The sequence below is a fragment of the Emydura macquarii genome, unplaced genomic scaffold (genome assembly GCF_026122565.2).
Source record: "Emydura macquarii macquarii isolate MOO-44397 ecotype Brisbane River unplaced genomic scaffold, CSIRO-AGI_Emac_v2 contig_2676, whole genome shotgun sequence".
NCBI classification, from domain to species: Eukaryota; Metazoa; Chordata; order Testudines; family Chelidae; genus Emydura; species Emydura macquarii.
In genome coordinates this window covers 8196928-8215905 of record NW_027132813.1, presented here as the reverse complement: position 1 = coordinate 8215905, position 18978 = coordinate 8196928, and the positions used below count along the sequence as shown (strand labels likewise).

The window sequence follows — 18978 nt, the reverse complement described above, 5'->3', positions numbered from 1 at the left end:
ATTTTTATAAATTAGTTATGTTTTTTTCCCCAGTTGACCAGTTTCCATCACTTCTATTAAAGTTAACTTTCTGTATAAAATAGGTTTTCTAGAAATGTGAGAAACATAAAGCCTGACTTGAAAGTACTGGTACCTGGGGAGAGTGGACCAGTTAAAGTTAGTTTTGATCTCCAAATATGTTAGAAAAGGTTTTTTTGTTTTGTTTTGTTTTGTTTTTAAATAGCTAGCCAACCGTGTATATTCCATGGATCTCCCAGTCTTTGAAGCAATCTGTTTTGCGATTTGGGTTAAGTTCTGGATTATTTGTGTAGGCACCCTGTGCTTCAGGGGCCTGGGAACTTGATTGGGAGTTTACAATTGGGAAGATCCTGGGAGACTACAACTCCCATGATGCCTTGGGGAAAAAGGAGAGAGACTCTTCCCCTTCCAGAGAGACAGGGTATAGCATGTGGGGGACTCCATTTTGGTGCTAGGGTGGAGTGCAGCCGAGGCTGGAAGCTGCTGGCTGACTGCTGCTGGGGTCCCAAAACTGTGGCTGAGAGCCTGATCGAGCAGGGAGCTTCGGAGGTTGGTGGCATTGCCCAAGCCAGGGCAGGGACTGAGCCTGGAGCTGCCTGAGGTGGGCCTGCAGTGAAGGTAGTGTGAGTGCCCCCCCTCCCCCGTTGTTTGGGGCAGGGCATGTAAGGGAAGGGGCACTGCAGAGAGACTTTGACTGAGCCTGAGAAGCGGCAGAGAGAGAGAGAGTCCCTTCAAGCAGGGCCAGGACTGCAGACAGTCGGTTGGGCCAGCTCCACACCTCCAGCATGACAAGTGGGCTGAGCTGGTGCACTGAACCCACAGAGTGCTGTCTTCTTCAGATCTTCAAGCGCGCCCACGCAAGCAAGGGGTTAGGGCTCTGAACTCTTGGGGAGTGTACACTCTGCAGGTGGGTAAACAGTGGCAGTGTAAATGCAAGTTTAGACAAGTTTCATTTGTTTTCATACTATTTTTATTAATTGATTTATTCAACTGCCCTGTGGATTTAATATAATAGTGATGTTTAATTTCAGTCTGTTATGCCATATTTCTTTAATTTGTTCAGTAAAGTTGTGTTAATTCTAATTTAAGTATATTGGATGTTTAGTTTGCATAATTGCAATTGTTAAGTTAGACCTATGTCTCAGATTATTATTATTATTATTATCAGACTAGGTTTTGTCCTGGAAGCTCCCAAGACCCGCTATTAAGCGTGTGCAGGGGCTAGCCAGGTGGAGGCATGGCCAAGTTTAAATTCCTTTAAAAGTTACGGGACTGCAGCAGGGGGGGTGGATAGAGGATTCCCACCTATCCTACATCACCGCTGGGATACTCAGGATCTCCTTTGTTAACAACCTTAGATGCCCTTGCACACAGGTGAGTGTTGTCGGCTCCCAAGTAACCCAGAAATAGAAGGGGGTTACATTTGCAATGGATGTCATTGATGAAAAAAGAACTGATCTTATCTCTAGTTATGTCCCAAACCCATACAGTAGCCTTTGCTAAAGAATATGGGTACATTTCTGGCAGGCATGATTTATTATTAATCCATCGTAGCCAGCGATGTTTACACTGTCTCACTTTTCTTGTTCAATAAAGACCTGGTGGAATAGCTCATCCACCTTGTTTAATGGTTCTGTACAAAATATGTGCTCTCTCTTTTGGTCTTTTCTTATTCCATGTGAATTCTAACAAAACTGTCTGTGTTCCTGCTGGTGTTTCATCTGGGATAATCACAGAAGATTTTTGAAACAAGAATGACATCTTTGGCAGAATGTTCATTTTGACTTGGCTATTCTTCCCAACCAAGAAGTGGCGTACTTCCCTCAGCACTCCAGATCTTTGTTCATTTGTTCAAGTAGAGGTTTGACATTTAAATCACAGAGCTTTTCTAGGATGCTTGAGATTTGAATTCCCAGGTATCTTACAGAATTTGTTGCCCATTTGTACCCAAATGTTTTCTGGAGGAGTAACTCTTCAGTCTGGCAAATGTATAGCTAGCATTTCAGATTTGGCATAATTTACTTTGAAATCCAGATGCTTTCTCAAAGTCCTAGATTTCTTTAGAAACTAATTTTAAGGAAATATTTGGTTTAGATTTAAAACAAACAGACAAAACCCCTAAACAATGAAAAGCACAAAAAGGTAAATGACTTACAGCTTGCATAAATTTCCAAATACTGCATGTTTCATGGGCTCTCCAGCTGAATTATGCAATTTTGCAAATCGTCAAAGCTGCAGGACCAGATAATACTATATAGACATGACACATTAATGTGGGAGTTAAAGCAATAAAAGAGGAAAGGACATACATAAATAGGAGAAGGAAGAGACCAGGGAGTGAAGGAAAAGAAGGGGGCATAGCTACTCACTTTTAAATTTTTGTCCGTATTAGAATAAAGAAAGGAGTGAGGAGGGTAAAAGAGTCTGAAGAAGTATTTTCCCCTGAACTTTCTCTGTTTCTTTTTATTTTCATCCCCTTGTTCCCCCATTGGGAGGAGGGAAGTCTTTTAAAAAGTAAGTTGGTCGTCCGTGTGTGGCCCCCCCCCCCCACATTCACTTTCCACACCCTTGTGAATGAAACAAATTTTTTCCCAAAAAAGTCAATTTTTCATAAACACTTTTGTCAAAAACACACACACACACACACACACACACACACACACACACATATATATATATATATATATATATATATATATATATATATATATACACAGAGAAGATGGCTAACATCTGAAAGAACAATCATTTCTTTCACTACTGTGCTGTGGAGAAATAGGAAGTGAAATTTCCAGTTAAGAGCACAGGGCTTGCCATACTGAATTTAGGCTACTGGTCCATCACATCTATTCTCCTCTCCCTGGTGGAGCCCCAAAAACAGCCAACCAAAAAACCTTTTTCATAAACCAAATGTGCAAAAAAATGGAAAAGTTTCTACTCCTGTACACCCTGAAACACGATATTTCACTACCCTTACTTTATAAAATAATACACTGGAAATCTCTGCTGTCTTCCATCTGAGGAGCTCAAGGTGCTTTACCCCTCTGATGTAGGTATTTTACATGGGAAATCTAAGACCATAGAGAGGTTAAGGGACATATCCAAAGTTGCACAATGATTCAGTGGCAAAGATGGGACTCAATCTCAGAACACTTAGCTCCCTGCTCTAACCAGATCCAGAGGTCTTTACTCCATCTTTGCTTTGTCCGTACTCAGGAAAACTTCTATCTGGCCAAATCTTGTGGTACTAAGCGCTTTATTAATTTAATTGGGAGCTGTAGGCTCCCATCACCTTTCAGCTTTTGGCCCACTGATGTCAATAGGAGTTATATCTGAATGAGGGTTGAGTAGTTGTTATTGGTCCTGTAAGTAGCCAGCCTTGTAACCCAGAGACAATAGCTGACAGCACAGAAATGGCAGTGTACTTTGCACTTTCAAGATTCCAAAGCACTTGGCTGTCACTAATGAATTAATTCATACAACACCTCTCTGAGGTAGATAAGTAGTAGTATACCCATTTTATAAAAAGAGAAACTGAGGTACAGAGAGGTTAAGTGTCTTGACCAAGGTCACACAGAAAGTCAATGGCAGAACAGAACACAGCTCTTCTGATTCATGGTCCTGTTTGTTTCAGCCAGTAGCCTATTCTTCTCATGAATTTCTTGTAAACATCACAAACACTTAACAGAGCAAAAAATTCACTCACTCATTAACACAAATACATCTCTCTTCTTCCTGGGGTTGAGTACTTTTAAGCCACTGTGAAAATGGACGCATCAATACAGCCCTCCATAGAAAAGCTGACAGTCACAAAATGGTGTCATGCTGCAATAACTGAAATCCCCTGCCAGGCTGCTGATGGTGCTTTCTAATCAACTTTGTAATGAATATTTCTTAAATCATTGTTAATCCACCATTTAAGCAGAGATATTGGTTCCAGACAATGAATCACAATACCTTGAGGGGAATATACCTGCCGTTTCTCTAGAGAGCAGATGATTAACAGAGTAAGCATGCTGTCAGATGAGCTGGCAGGGGTGGTGTTTATCACCTCAGATCTCCTTACCTGAATGAAGGAAACTTTCCTTCCTGGTTTTGGTACAATCAGCTTTTATTTATGTGGGACAAGTGTAAAACTACTCATAATGGAGAACTGCACCTGTTTTGTTCTCCGGGGTAAATTCTACTCTCAGTTACACAGATGCATTTCTCACTGAAATCACAGAACACTGGACTGAGAGCAAGACGTCAATGCAGAAATGCCCTCCCTCCAATGTTCACAAGATAGAGGTAGTTATGAATGAGCAACGTTTTTAGAGGAACAGTGACCAACAGTATAACCCAGACTTGTACTGTGGATGAAGAGGCTGAAATATTTGCTTAATGTTTTTTCCCTCTCTGTTGTTCATTTCCTTCTCCCTCTGTGCTTCTGGGATTGAAAATGCTGAAATCCCACTCTAAAGGGATTCCAGCCCACCCATAATCAAGCGAGAACCTGTTCCAAAGGGATTTCCACACCCAAACAGTTCAGGTAGTTTTGATAAGTTTGGGATAAGGACATGAATACTGGGGTGACCTTTTCCATTAAATTTATTACCTGAAATAAAGGGTGATAATTACCCTCAGAGAAGGGCTCATGGCAAAGATCTGCATTTGAACCCACCTTTCCTGAGTATCTGTATATTTATTTCTTTCCTTCAGCCTCCATGTAATTTTTCTGGAATGATGCAATAAGTTGAAAGGCAGAATGTTTATTCTACTGAGAACCAGTATGCTCTTCCCCTAGAGATCTCTGATTTTTTTCACCATAGAATGGAGTTACTTATTTTTAGGGCCTGATTTTTTTTTTTTTTTTTTTTTTTTTTTTTTTTTTTTTTTTAATGCCTTAGTTTAAGATAAAAATTGCAGGCCAAGATTTTCAAAAGTGATATGTAATGTGGCTGGCCCAATTTTTGGGTGCCTAATTTAAGACACCTTAAGAGAGCCAGATTTTTAGAGAGTGCTGAGCACATTTTCTCTGAAAATCAGGCCCTTTTAAAATGACTCAAGTTGGGCGCCCCAAAACTATTTACAATTACTGGGTGCATTTTTCAGTCTTGGCTTCAGGCTGTGTTATGATGGGGTCCAATCCCAGAAAGCCTTACTCACATGAGTAATCCTTTCTCATGCTAGCAGTACCATAGAAAGTAAATTGAACTGCTCGAATGAGTGAGACAATGCAGAATCAGACCTATGGTTAGGCAAAGGCTTTATAGTTAGATTTCAAGCATTGATAGAGATCGGCTGAAATACCTAATTCCCGTATTTCAGAAAAGAATAAAACCAGATCATAGAGGTTTTTGGGGTAAATCCGTCCCTCAGCACCATAAGTGTTTTCTGATGGAGCCATGAGGAAAACACACAACATGAAAGCAGTCAACAAACCCTGCTCTGTTGTACCCAAAATCCATCAGCTTGTGTAAGAGAGCAAACAGGGTCATTGTGGCAGTCAAATAGAAGAGATGTGTATTATGGCCCTGCTGCACCTGCGCTGTAGATTCTGTACTTGGTCCTGAACTGAGATTAACCCAGGCAGTGTTTATTCAAGGAGGTGATGCAGCTATTGTATAAAGTAACACTGGAACGTAACTGAAAACCACACATCTGTTGCCGTGTCACGGGAGGCATTACAGGTAAATTCTCACTTTGCTGTTCTACTTATTTAAAGATTAAATTGGAGAAATATTAGCACGGGAAAAGCATCACAGACACATTGAAAGGGATTTGGCTTGGGGAGATGGGCTGGGACTCTAATTAATGCCTTGAAGTATAATGTTACCAGTAGGATTTGCTTGCATAACTCCAAAATGAGAGAGAGAGAGAGAGTTTTCAAAGAAGCAAGAGGTTAGCTTTTCTCTAAAGAACCATGAAATGGTAAGTTTGCAGAAGTAATTGGATCAAGTGGTAGTGAAGATCTTAAGATAAAGATGACTGCATGCAACTATTGTATACTGTAGTTAAATGATGCAGTAAAAAAGTAACTGGCAAAGTCCTATGTTATACATGTAAAAAGAAAGGAAACTTGACTTCATGAATAGTAGAATAGAGATTCCTTATAGACAGTTAAGAATTAGAAGGCCATGTCATGTGTCACTGGAAAGGTAATATCCACTAGACTAGACTTATAACAGCATTGTGGATGCTGATTGTACTGATGCCCAGAGATATTATTGGCTTTCACACAAAGCACACTGGAGCCAGTGTTGTGCATCTGTACAATGGGGGATTAATAAACCGAGAAGATGGTTTGAAGAAATATTCTAGTGCTCACGAGAGTGAAATTCCTCCTTGTGGAGTGGTCCAGCCCAAGGGGAATGCAACACTCAAGTCTCACTTAACCCCTGAGAACTTGATTCACCATCGCCCTGCTCCTTGCATCGTCAATCACATTATTGGAAAGTGATTGTAAGAAGCTCTCAGATCAGAATGGTAGCTTTTTGTGCCCACTCTGCACAGATGTAAATAACTATACTCAGAGCAAGGCAATAGAGAATCAGAGTTTGAGTATCTGATCCTGTGCAGTGAAGGTAAGGGGAGATGCACCATTGACTTCATGTCTGCGCATGTGCATATCCAAACATGATTCCTGCAAAGCTGATGAAGTTATTCTGTAGGAGAAGGGTAGTTAACTGCCTTATCTTCTTCATGGCAGTTGCTAAATTATTCCCAGTGTGTTAAACAATGTAATTAAACACATACACGCACACTAAAAACTCTTGTTCTCCATCAGAAGAGAGAGCAGACACGTCAGCCTGAGCTTTCAAGCTCTGTTAGTTTTAATTTGAGTTGTGGAATTAGTAATCAGTTTTGCTGGAACACTGTTGCAGGAAATAGATCTTAGCATGCACAAGGCCTAGGTACCGTTTCAAATGAGTATTTGTTAAGGAGAAACCATTCCCTGTCGTGCTATGGTACGTTGCATGAGATTTATTTCCATTGTATTGAAAAATGCAAGCCAAAAAAGAAATGTTCTCTCCCTATTTTAGCTGAGGGCTATTTATGAATTTAATCTGATTTCTTTTAAATGAAATTGCTTTTTTTAATCAAACAATAAAAGAAGACATTCCTTTTCTTTCCAGGCTATTGTTAAAGATCCTAAGAATCATGGCACAAGGCCCAAAGGGACTTATAACTACCCAGAAGGGCAGTATTACTCTATAAAACAGGGGGAAGCTATGTTAGCAGTTTCAGTGAATCTAGATTAAGTTTTGAATATACTCATGTGAAATGTTCATAACTAAACCAGAAGCCAGGCTCTCATCTGAATATCTGTGCTTCTGCTCTCCTTAGACAGTGGTGGAAGTGTATCAAATCAGGAGAGATGAACATTTGATAACAGAGGTCTCTTTCATTTAGCAAAAACGGCATAACAGGATCCAGTGGTTGGAATCTTCAGACAAATTCAGACTAGAAGTAAGATACAGATTTTTAAGAGTGAGGGTAATTAACCACTGGAACAATTTACCAAGGGACCTGGTGAGTTATCTGTCACCTGAAGTCTTTAAATCAACACTGGATGTCTTTCTAAAATATATTCTATAGCTCAAACAGAAGTGACAGGCATTGTGCAGGAATCTTTGGATAAGGCTGTTTGGCCTGTGTTATTCAGGACGTCAGATTAGATAATCACAGTGGTCCCTTTTGACCTCAAAATCTATGAATCATCTGCCATCTGAATCATCATCAAAGGGTTTAAAAACAAAATGCTGTGAATGAAGATGGCTGGAATGGCATTTGAAGTAAGGTGGGTTGTGTTTGTTGAGAAGGATAGGATTCAAAGGAACATTAGGTACTTTTAGAGAAGGGTGAAATGGCTTAGGAAAAACCAGAACTACAATGTGGTTAAAATCTGACTTTGAAATATGTGGCTTGGGATAACAAAGCCTTTGAGAGGCTCTGTGAAGCAAGGAATTCTTAACAGGTTTTATTCCTCTGAGTGAGTGTTCTTTAAATAACAGCAGACCCTAGGTGACAGAGTGCATGCATCAGTTTCTCTGAATGCACGTGTGCACCCCCATGTGGCTTTGGAAACAACATGAGAGTGGTATAAACAAAAATCCCCACCCTCTGCTTTTGTGTAAAGTAACCCAGTCAGGAACAAATTACTTTTTAAAACTCTGTGGCTCTGGCAAAGCCAGGGAGCCTTTAAAACCTCTATCACTTCCCCTCCTCATCTCATGGCTGGATCAGCAATGGGGCTGGAAAATTAATCAGAAGACCAGGGAGGATACTTGTTTATCTGATCTCCCATATCTGTGGATTTAGGGCTGGTAATATAGACTTTTCCTCTGAGGTGACCCCCAATCCTTCTTCCCTGCTGTTGGTGATGCTTTTGCAAGCTGTTCTGTTGCTGTGTTCTTTGACAATCCTAAGGGGAAAGGAGCCCACAGCAGGAGTTACTGCTGCTTGAATTCTTCACCAGCAGCAGTGCTCAGTGCTGTGTCATCCCGGAAGTAGACAGAATCCCTCTGTCTAGAATCAGGACTAGTCATTTGCATGCATCTGACAGACTACTGCAGCCAATGAGGAGGCTCACCCAGCTGTGTCAGGAAGAGCTTTTCCCAGCTGACAGCTGCTTTTTGAGCAGACGGAAAGACATTCCTACTTGAGATGGACCCCAGACAACATCAGAACACCCCCAAATCTGGGCTGGGCAGTGGGTTTCCAAATCTGGATATGATTGTAAACTTTAGTTAAACCCTAACTCAGCTCTGAAATTAACTCAATAGAGCTAAATCCTCCAGACTTTGGAAGGTGTGTATGAAATGCAGGTTTAAATCTAGTTCTGGATTTTTGCCTCCCAGTTATTTTAGAAACTGATCCAAAGACACAGACATCCCTGAGAGTCTTTCCATTAACACCAACGGACTTTGCATCAGACCCTGAGGTAGGGCAATGACGGGGACGTGTTTGTCTCAGTTAGCGCTCTCAGAGGCATGGCAAGTTGTGAAGCCATATGCATTTGAATGTGGACTAAACAATCAAGCATTTAAAAATGAGTCAAAGGAGCCCAGAAACCAAAAGTAAACTACCACAAAAATACACCATGCACAGATGTAACCAACAGCTAAAAGAGCTCTTAGGGCCCACTACAAATGTCTTAAGTCACCATAGCTTCTCATGTAACACCGTCCCAATAGCAATATTCCCTTCACTCCCCTGTTGTCCAGGTCATCCCCTGCATCCCACACCTCTTTTATATAACTCAGTGTTAGTTCAGTGTTTCCCAGACAGTTTGCTCTGCCTGTCCTCCAGGGAGACTTAGAATTAAATCTGAAGCAATGGCAGCACTGGTTTAAAATAAACCAGGTGGAATTTTACCACTTCCCTTTCCCCAGGCATTTCCAGCTAGTAAGGATTTTGTCATGACTACCTCCTCCAGCATTGTTAATAGCTGCTCCAGAATCCTCTCTGGGCATTTTCACCCTCCCACTGTGCTTGGAGGGCAGTGTTTCAGATGTGTTAATTAACTGTAGCTGACACTCTTTCTCCTTCACAGGATAGAGACATGATACCAGCATCTGTCCCGTATCAGAAGTTAGTGCAAGGCTGGCAAACGAAGGAGAGGAGTGGAAGCCTTCACAACCCCAAGAAATTTAACAATCAGGACTTCAACCACCTGAGAGACTATTGCCTGAGCCGAGGTCTGCTGTTTGAAGATGACACTTTCCCAGCACGTATCAGTTCCATTGGTCCCGGACTACTCTCAGAGAACGAGCTGAGACGTATAAAGTGGAAAAGACCAAACGTAAGTTACTGCTGATGGCTTTCAATAGCAATGCTGATTTCCTGGGTGTAAAAAGACAGAAGCTGAGGTTTGTCTCATAACTGTTAGCTACATCTCTGTGTAGAGGGCTATGCAGAGCTGCACTGACCCAGGAAGCACTGGGAAACATTGTGTCTCATGTACTGACCGAAGCTCCCAGGAATGTGGGAGAAGGTACCTGGTGTTGCACCTCCACTGGCCAGCACAGAGGGGGCAAGGGAGCAGTAGAGCACAGGAACTGAGATCGCAGCCAGCCCTTGTGAAAGGACACTAAGGGACGGTGTTCCTGGCATGTGTCCCCTTACAGGTAACCCTGTGCAGGGCTCAGCCACAACCTAGCCCTTCGTTTGAACCACTTCACTACAAGCATTTGTCCCAAAGTCCCATGGGAGTGTGACCCTGCCAGCCTTTCAATTTATACCACCACCTCTTCCCTGCCCTGAAAACTGCCCTGCCTTTTTAAATTAGTAGAAATCAATATAAATCATTAAAGCTGAAGTTTTTTATTTATTTTTGGGTTTTGTAAGTATATTGGATCAGATCCTCAGCTGATGTAAATTGATGTGGCTCCACTGACTTCAGCTGAACTACCCTGGATTACATCAGCTGAGATCTGGCCCATTCTCTCATTTTTAGGGCAAACATTCAGATCATTGGTCAGCTGGCTTCATCAGTCCCTAAAATCTTGAGGGAAAGCTTTGCAATCTGTTCTAAAGCCACAGGGCCAAATTCTGGTTACAACTCCACTGAAGCCATTGGCAGAGATGCAGGGACAATTAGACCCTCCCCCTTTTCTTTAACCTAAATATCTATGCACCCAGACTCCCTTCAAGCCTACTTCTGCTTGTCCTACAGATGTGTAATGGAATCTCCAGTGTTGTAAAGGGGTCTGAAACTGACAACACCTTAGGATTTGGCTCCTAGAATCACACAGCAGAAATGGAAAAGACCTGTTATCTACTCCCATTCCCATGCCAATTGCAATATTGCCCCTACCGCCCATTTTCTAGCGGTTTGTTGGGCCTACTTTTAAAAAGTTGAAAGCAATGGAACTTTACCACTTCCCTAGGCAGGTCTATTGTACAGTTGAACACATCTTTCAGTCACTCAGTAGAGCTGCCCCTTCTTGCAGCGAATTTGTCCCAGGACTGTATTTTCTCAAACACTTCCTTAGTTCCCTCTGACATTAAAGTCTGGTTAGAAATCTGATTATAAAGAAAAATAGCACCTTGGTCCTATTTTTCTCTCCTCATTCTGCATCTTCTAAGTCATATAATATATGGTTATATATATTTATGGTTAAGTGACAGATAATTTTTACTGCTGTCGGTGTTCCAGATCCAATATAGCAGCTGAGTAGCAAGCTGGCTTCTATTTTACCGTATGCATCATAAAGAGAATTGCCAATTACATTTAGAGTCTGTGATCTTTATATCTTGTGCTAATGTGCAAAGCAGAAAGAAAACAGCTGAATTTTCAGACACCAGGCAGTGGTGACAGTTAGAGACAACTTGTTTTGACTTGTAAAGTAAGCCAACTTGATATGGGAGTCCTTGAGGGGAAATAGATCATCTCAAGATTTCATTTTTATTGTCTCTTTTCTTGATTGTGTAGTAGCTGCATTTTAACAGAGGCTGTGAAGATTAAGGGCTATATTTTCAGACAGAGCTTCTTGTTTTGTGCTTACAGAAAGGTGTATGCAGTTATTTGCACCTTCAAAACTGTGTATACACAAGTTTTGCATGTGCAGATTCAAGCATTGTTGTTATAGCTGGGAGTGGTAACACTGAATTAGGTAGGGATCCTGTGGGGAAAAAAATAATATGTGATTATGTCATTGAAGACTGTCTCATAATTACAGCTGGACAAATATTTTTGGACTAATAGTTTATTCACCAAAAATGCAGTTTCAGATGAACCAAAACTATGAATCAATTTATGTTGAATTCAGCAAATAATTTCATCTGAAAAATAAATACATTTTAAAAAGTTGGATCATTTCATTTTAACATTTTTTAAATAAAACATTTTCTTTTTTCATTGTGAAATTTTGCCTAAATTTAATTGAAAAGAAATGGAATTCCTCCCTCCTCCCCCAAAACAAACACGTTTTGGGTCAAACAAAGCATTTTGGTCAACCCCAAATTAATTATTGATTATTATAATTATTATTAATCCCAAGAAAAAAAATTTTTAACCTGATTAACCCGAAACACATTTTTTCTATAGTTTTTGGTTCAGGCAGGAAAATGAATATTCAGTTATCTGAATATCGCTGACACTAATATATATGCACAAAGGGGCTAAATCAAGATTGCACAGACAACCTTAATTCTGGCATTTCTCGATTTCTGAGAGCTTGACTTTGCAACTTTAAAAAACTAATTTTAATGTAGGGTTGATTTGTGTGTGTGTGTGTGTGTGTGTGTGTGTGTGTGTGTGTGTGTGTGTGTGTGTGTGTGTGTGTGTGTGTGTAATCATTGTACTACAATAGTGCCAGGATGCTGTAAGAGAGATCAGGATCTCACTGTTCTAGGCACTGCACAAACACCTCACTAAAGTCAATCCCTGCCAGGAACAGTATGCAATCTAAGTGACTTGCACAAGGACACACAGCAAGTCAGTTGCAGAGCCACTAAAAGAATCCATGTCTACTGACTCTTAGGCAGCTCTAATACTGCTGCACGATAACATGAAGAAATAAAATACCCCACCACCCTCACACACACACACACACACACACACACACAAGAAGAATTTGGGAATTCTGAGTCTAATTTGAGATGCCCCAAGCAACTCCTGGGAAATATGGGAAATATACAGTGACAAGAAGTTCAGCTGTTGCGCATCACCTATCATTCAGTCAATCTACAGGGCTGTCTTCTGATGTGAGAAAAGGCTGCTGTTCCAAGCTTGGATATTATTTGGAGAATCACAAGGGTGTGGAGCCTTAAGATCCTATTCAATATTTCCCATTTGCCTGAAATAAAAATAAATTCATTTGCTTTCATTTAATCAGTTTGGTTATATGGAAACAGCATTTCCACGCTGGAATTGTTTCACACAAGAGGTATATTTGCCTATTCAGCTGATTGAATCAGACTGAGACTTCAGAGTGAATTGATCTCTGTGCTGGAGATGCCACATGAAGGACTAGTCTACACTTAATAATTTCTCCAGAATAGCTATACCGGCAAAACTCTCCTAGTATAGATGCAGTTATACTGGTATAAGTGCTTTGCTGATATAGCTTATTCCTCTAGCCTAGGCTGTCTGTTCATAAATAAAAATGGGGGAGAGCCAAAAAGTTCAGATCGGAGAACCTAGATTTGGAACAGAACAAAAGTGAAGAATTGATGTATTAAATGTCTCTGCATTGGTTGGTTGCACATTTCACTGACCTCTCTCTTTACTAAGTAGGAGTGTAATCCTATAAAAAGAACTCCCACAACCAACACAAATACAGGATTTAAGACCTCTTCTAAGAGTTGAAGCTATGTTCTGACAGTAGCTCATACATATGGTTAACGTGTTGTTATTAATCAAAGTCTAATGACTATACTATATTTATTATCTCTGTTTGCTGTTTTCATTGCTGTTGAACCTTGAACTGAGCAACACAAACAGCCCTGTAAACATTTATGTAGTGGGGGGAAAGTCTTATTTTGCTTCCTGCATATCCCATGGTTATTTGGCAGTAATTCTTTCTGCAACATAACCTCTTTCTGGTACTTACATGGCCCTATTATAATACCTGAGCACCTCCCAATCTTTGTCCTACAAGCCAGGGAAGTACTATTATTCCCCTCTTTCTGTTCTTTGTTGGGGAGCTGACTCTATCTTCATCAATATTAAGTGACTTGCCTGAGGTTACACAGGAAGCCTGCAACACAGCAGGGTCTTCCAAGTCCCAGGCTAGCACCCAAACTACCAAATAATTCTTCCCTGGATAAGTGGCTGCTCTCTCTTATTCCTATAGGCTTATTCCAAGATAACGATTAGTAGTAGTAGTTATAGTAGTAGTTATATATGGCATCATTGACGTGCATGGCACTTTATAAACATAGTGATAGACAAGGCCCCTGCTCCATGGAGTTTACAATCTCAGGACAATTTATAGCGGTATAAATCCAGAGTAACTCTATTAAAGGCAATGAGGTTACTTTGGATTAACATCCTTGTGGCTAAGAGTAGAATTTGGCCCTCAGTCAATAGGATCCTTTACACTGATTCCAATGGACTTTGGATCAAGTCCTTGAACCAGCAGTGCAATGAAGAATGACAACAGAGTTTGCAGGGAATTTGAGTGAGAAATAGAAGGGAAAGAAGTCACAGTAAAACAAAAAGGGTATACTGGTCATGGGAGACTCTAAAGTGCTCTGAAAGAGTTGAGGAAATGACCCTTTTCACAACTGTTCCATAGAGTCTTTTCAATATGTTCCTCTCCCTGCACCTCTGGTGATTGTTTGCATGGTGTTTGCATCTAGAGTTGTTCTCTAGCTCCCTTCTTGCTTAGCATCATAACAATGTAGCTACAGCTGCAAATGAGCAGATGAAGGGAGATGTCCAGTTTAGCCTATTATATCCAGATAGAAGGAACTGCTGCTCTGAAGAGTTTGAATTTATCTGGATTGAGGACTTTGGCAGGCAGTATAAAACTCAGTGAAGTGCAAAGATAAGGAGCATGGTGGAGGTAGTGGACACTACTTAAAGTACCACAAGAAGTATCAATGGAGTTACTGATGAAGAGTGGATCCAAACTTCCTTACATCCCTATTTCAACCGTCAGCGAACCACTCCTCCTAGTCACATATACTCATCATAGTGATATTTTAAAATATCTGCCTGTAGCTTCAGCATTTCTCGTGTGGGTGGATTGGTGTATTGTGATGTCTGTGTGGTGTGCTTGGAAACGATGGTGTGCCTTGCTACATTTTGCAAATATCCCCTTAAGCCATATGCCATTACTGGTCTATTAATTCGAGATTAGCATATTGCAATTGCTTGAGCTGCTTTGTCGTTCTTCTGTTTGGCAGATTGCTCAGCAAACAACAACTCCCGTTGTGACATTTCTGGCCCGATTGTCAAAGAACCTCAGCACTCAATGTGCACCCAGTCTGCTGAGCTCTCTTGAAAAATCTGCTCACTTAATCTGAGGCTTGATCCTGCCCCAGTCCAGGCAATGAGTGTTTTGCCATTGACTTGGATGAGAACTGGATCAAACCCTTAGTGCCTAAATAGGTGCTGAGCCATTTTGAAAATCTGTGCCCTTAGTCTTCAGTATGATATATCAGCCAAAGACTGCAGGGGTCACTCTCATTTCAGCCACTGCCAATGGAAGCTTTTCTTTGCTGCTACCATTTACCTCCTACTCTTCTTATGCTCAGTTCTCAATGTTTCCAGAACCTTCCCTAGGAAAGGACAGTGTTGTAAAAAATGCAATCAGCTTTCCAGTCCCTCTCCTAAAAGATTTCTGATACTGCCAGCTTCACTTTAGCCCACAGGCAAGCTCCACTATGGCTTTGCTCAGAATTGCTAACAACGTCATTACAAGCTTATTCTCATTCTTTGACCTCAGGACACACAGTTCCGAGCTGAAAGGGGTTTCTAGTGTTCCAAGGGGAAGCATCAATTTCCTCTCTGAGGTCCATTGTCAGTTCTAGCTTTGCTGCTGTTGATAGACTCTTACTAACCTGAACTTGCAAAGCTAATGCATGAGAAGCCTTTCTACTTCTCTGTGTTGGAGGCCTCGCTTGGCCTGAGTTGCTTGACCACTGGTGAGATTACTTGACCACTGTTTGAGGCCTAAGCCTCAGCAGACTGACTACTGTGGAATCAGGTGGCAATGAAGCGCACTCTTTTGTCTGGGTGGTGGCTTTTTATACCCTTTTTTACACAACAGCCATTCATTCACTTCTCTGAGGTGATCTTTCCATGTCCTTCACTTTCTCTATCCTTCATTGTTAGTAGTAACTAATATTCATGTTCTCGCCATGATAAATTGGAGCAAAACAACATCTGGCAGTGGGAGAGGCAGTGGGAAAAGTCGCCCCAAATGGTGGGAAATAACACCCCTTAACATAAAATGTATAAATGTATGTCCTTGTTCATCTTTATCTATGTGCAGCTGCAAACTAACAAGCTACGTGCTGTATTGTGCCAAACCCACATTAGTTATTATTTGCTATGGTGTGCAGAAACTGAGGTAACACAAGGTTACTCAGCAATCTATTGGGCTCACAATTAAGGGAGCTTGGGATATTATTCACAAGAGCTTGAAGTATCAGTACTGGTGCCATCTACCATTCATTGATTGGGAATAGATGCTTTATACCATCTCCCCAAAGGGGAACTTTTGATGGGATGCCGAGCGCTTTCAATCACTATGAAAACATTTCAGGAAGCTGATGCTTCTCACCAAAGTTCAACTCACACAACCATATGAGTCAAATCGGATGCTAGTCTCATGTTTATGCAGAGGGTTGTCAAATCAAGTGTGTGGGAGAGATCACCAGGTCCAGTTTAAAAAAGGGCTGCTAAATCATTTTTCTTACTCCAGCTGGCAAATATTTCTTACACCTCTTGAGTCTCATTGTTTGTTTAGGCATGTTCATTTGCTTCTGCATTTAGGATTAACCACCGTTTCAAAACAGACTGTTACTCAGCAGGCAGATATTACAAGGGTCACGCATACAGAAGACTCAGAGAGATATGGAATGAGCATCTTCGTACTATAAATACTAAGATACCATGGAATTATCTCTTTAATCCTAAAGCATCTTAACAGACATAGGGAATGGTACAGCATTGCCATTCTTTCCTGTCCATGGCTTATTCCTCCATTAAACCCAGCCTGGTAATGTCTCTGTGCATGATGTCCCATCATCTAGTCAATAGTCAGCCTAAAAGTCAGACTGATTTTGGTTGTATTTGCACTTTTTTTCCTTGTCATCTATTTGTCTTCTGCAGTGTCCTCACTACCACTACCGTAATCTTTTCTATTGTAGCCAATCCTGCACCATGATTTCACATCCCAATCTCCTTCTAACTGCATTTATTTTAAAATCATTCCCCTTTACACCTTCAATCATTCAAAAACCCTCTCTCATTTCTACAGCCTCTGGTCTTCTCGTGTCTCTTTCATTTAATGCAGCAGGTTCCAGACTATAGATTAATACTGTTAGTACACTGGTTTGATAAATTTTCACTTTGGTCCCAAATGTAATATTTTTATCAGTCCATAATTTTGTCAATTTGTGTGCAGCACTTGTAGTTAAGGCACATCTCCTTTTAATCTCATCCTTGATAGAATCATCAGCACTGATCAAGCCTCCTAGGTACAAATAAGATTTTACTTGTTCTACAGCTTCAATTCAACACTTTATGGATTGTCCATTTTCCAAGTTGTAACCATTTCTAATCATTTATTATAAGTCCAAATCAACTTCATCAATCTTCCAAGTTAGCAAAGAGAATCATCATTAGTTCAAATGTGGCTGCCAGTCGTACGATATCATCTGTATAAGCTAAGAAGCTTAACTCTAGCTCATCCAATGTCATGCACTGCAATTCGACTAATGTTCTTCCTCTAGGGAGGAGTATAAAAATACTGCTCGAGCATGCAGGAGTGAAATCAAGAAGGCCAAAATACAACTGGAGTTGCAGCTAGCAAGTGACATGAAGGGTAAAAAGAAGGGTTTCTACAGGTAACAAGAAGAAGATCAAAGAAAGTGTGGGCCCTTTACAGAACGGGGTAGGCAACCTAGTGACAGATGATGTGAAAGAAGCTGAAGTACTCAATGTTTTTTTTGTCTGTGTCTTCACAAACAAGGTCAGCTCCCAGACTACTGGACTGGGCAGTACAGAATGGGAAGCCCTCATTGCTGATGGAACAGGTGCAGACATAAAAAGACTGGACATGCACAAGTCCATGGGGCCGGATGCAATGCAACTAAAGGTGCTGAGGGAGTTAGCTGATGTGATTGCAAAGCCATTGGCCATTATCTTTGAAAACTCATGGTGATTGAGTGAGGTCCCAGATGATTGGAAAAAGGCAAATAGAGTGTCCATCTTCAAAAAAGGGAAGAAGGAGATTCCAGGGAACTACAGGCTGGTCAGTCTCACCTCAGTCCCCAGAAAAATCATGGAGCAGGTCCTCAAGGAATCCATGTTGAGGCACTGGGAAGAGAGGGAAGTGATCAGGAACAGTCTGTATGGATTCACCAAGGGCAATATATGTCTGACCAATCTGATTACCTTCCATAATGAAATGACTGACTCTGTGGATGTGGAAAAAGTGGTAGACTTTAGCATCTTTACCTTGACTTTAGCAAAACTTTTGATACAGTCTCCCACAGTATTCTTATCAGCAAGTTAAAGAAGTACGGGTTGGATGAATGGACTATGAGATGGATAGAAAGCTGGCTAGATCATAGGGCTCAACAGATCAATGGCTCAATGTCTAGTTGGCAGCTGGTAACAAGCAGAGTGCCCCAGGTGTCGGTCCTGGGGTCATCTTCATTAAAGATATGGAGGATGGGGGGATTGTACCCTCAGCAAGTTTGTAGATGACACTAAAATGGGGGTATTGGAAAGCAGGAATAGGTTACAGAATGATTTAGACAAATTAGAAGATTAGGCCAAAAGAAATCTGATGAGGTTCAACAAGGACAAGTGCAGAGTTTTTCACCTAGGACAGAAGAATCCCATGCATTGCTAAAGACTGGGAACCAGCTGGCTAGGCAGCAAGTCTGCAGAAAAGAACTGGTGGGGTTACACTGGACAAGAAGCTGGATATGAGTCAATATTGTGCCCTTATTGCCAAAAAGACTAGTGGCATATTGGGCTCCATTAGTAGGAGCATGGCCAGCAGATTAAAGGAAGTGATTGTTCCCCTCTATTCGGCACTCGTGAGGCCTCATTTGGAGTACTGTGTCGTTTTGGGCCCCCCACTACAGAAAGGATGTGGACAAATTGGAAAGAGTCCAGCAGAGGGCAACAAAAATGATTAGTGGGCTCAAGCACAAGACTTATGAGGAGAGGCTGAGGGAACTAGGCTTGTTTAGTCTGCAGAAGAGAAGAATGAGGGGAGATTTGATAGCAGCCTTTAACTACCTGAAAGGGGGTTCAAGGGAGGATGGAGCTAGGCTGTTCTC

General features: G+C 41.2%; 1 protein-coding gene across 1 annotated transcript in view; it reads left to right on the top strand.

The window, feature by feature from the left end:
• The window catches only part of CAPN13 (calpain 13), a 74504-nt gene that overhangs the window by 8512 nt on the left and 47014 nt on the right, over positions 1-18978 (top strand). The window contains exon 2 of the mRNA XM_067564760.1: positions 9557-9805. Coding sequence (XP_067420861.1) covers positions 9566-9805 — 240 coding nt within the window. The 5' untranslated portion in view covers positions 9557-9565. The remainder of the gene's footprint in view (positions 1-9556; positions 9806-18978) is intronic.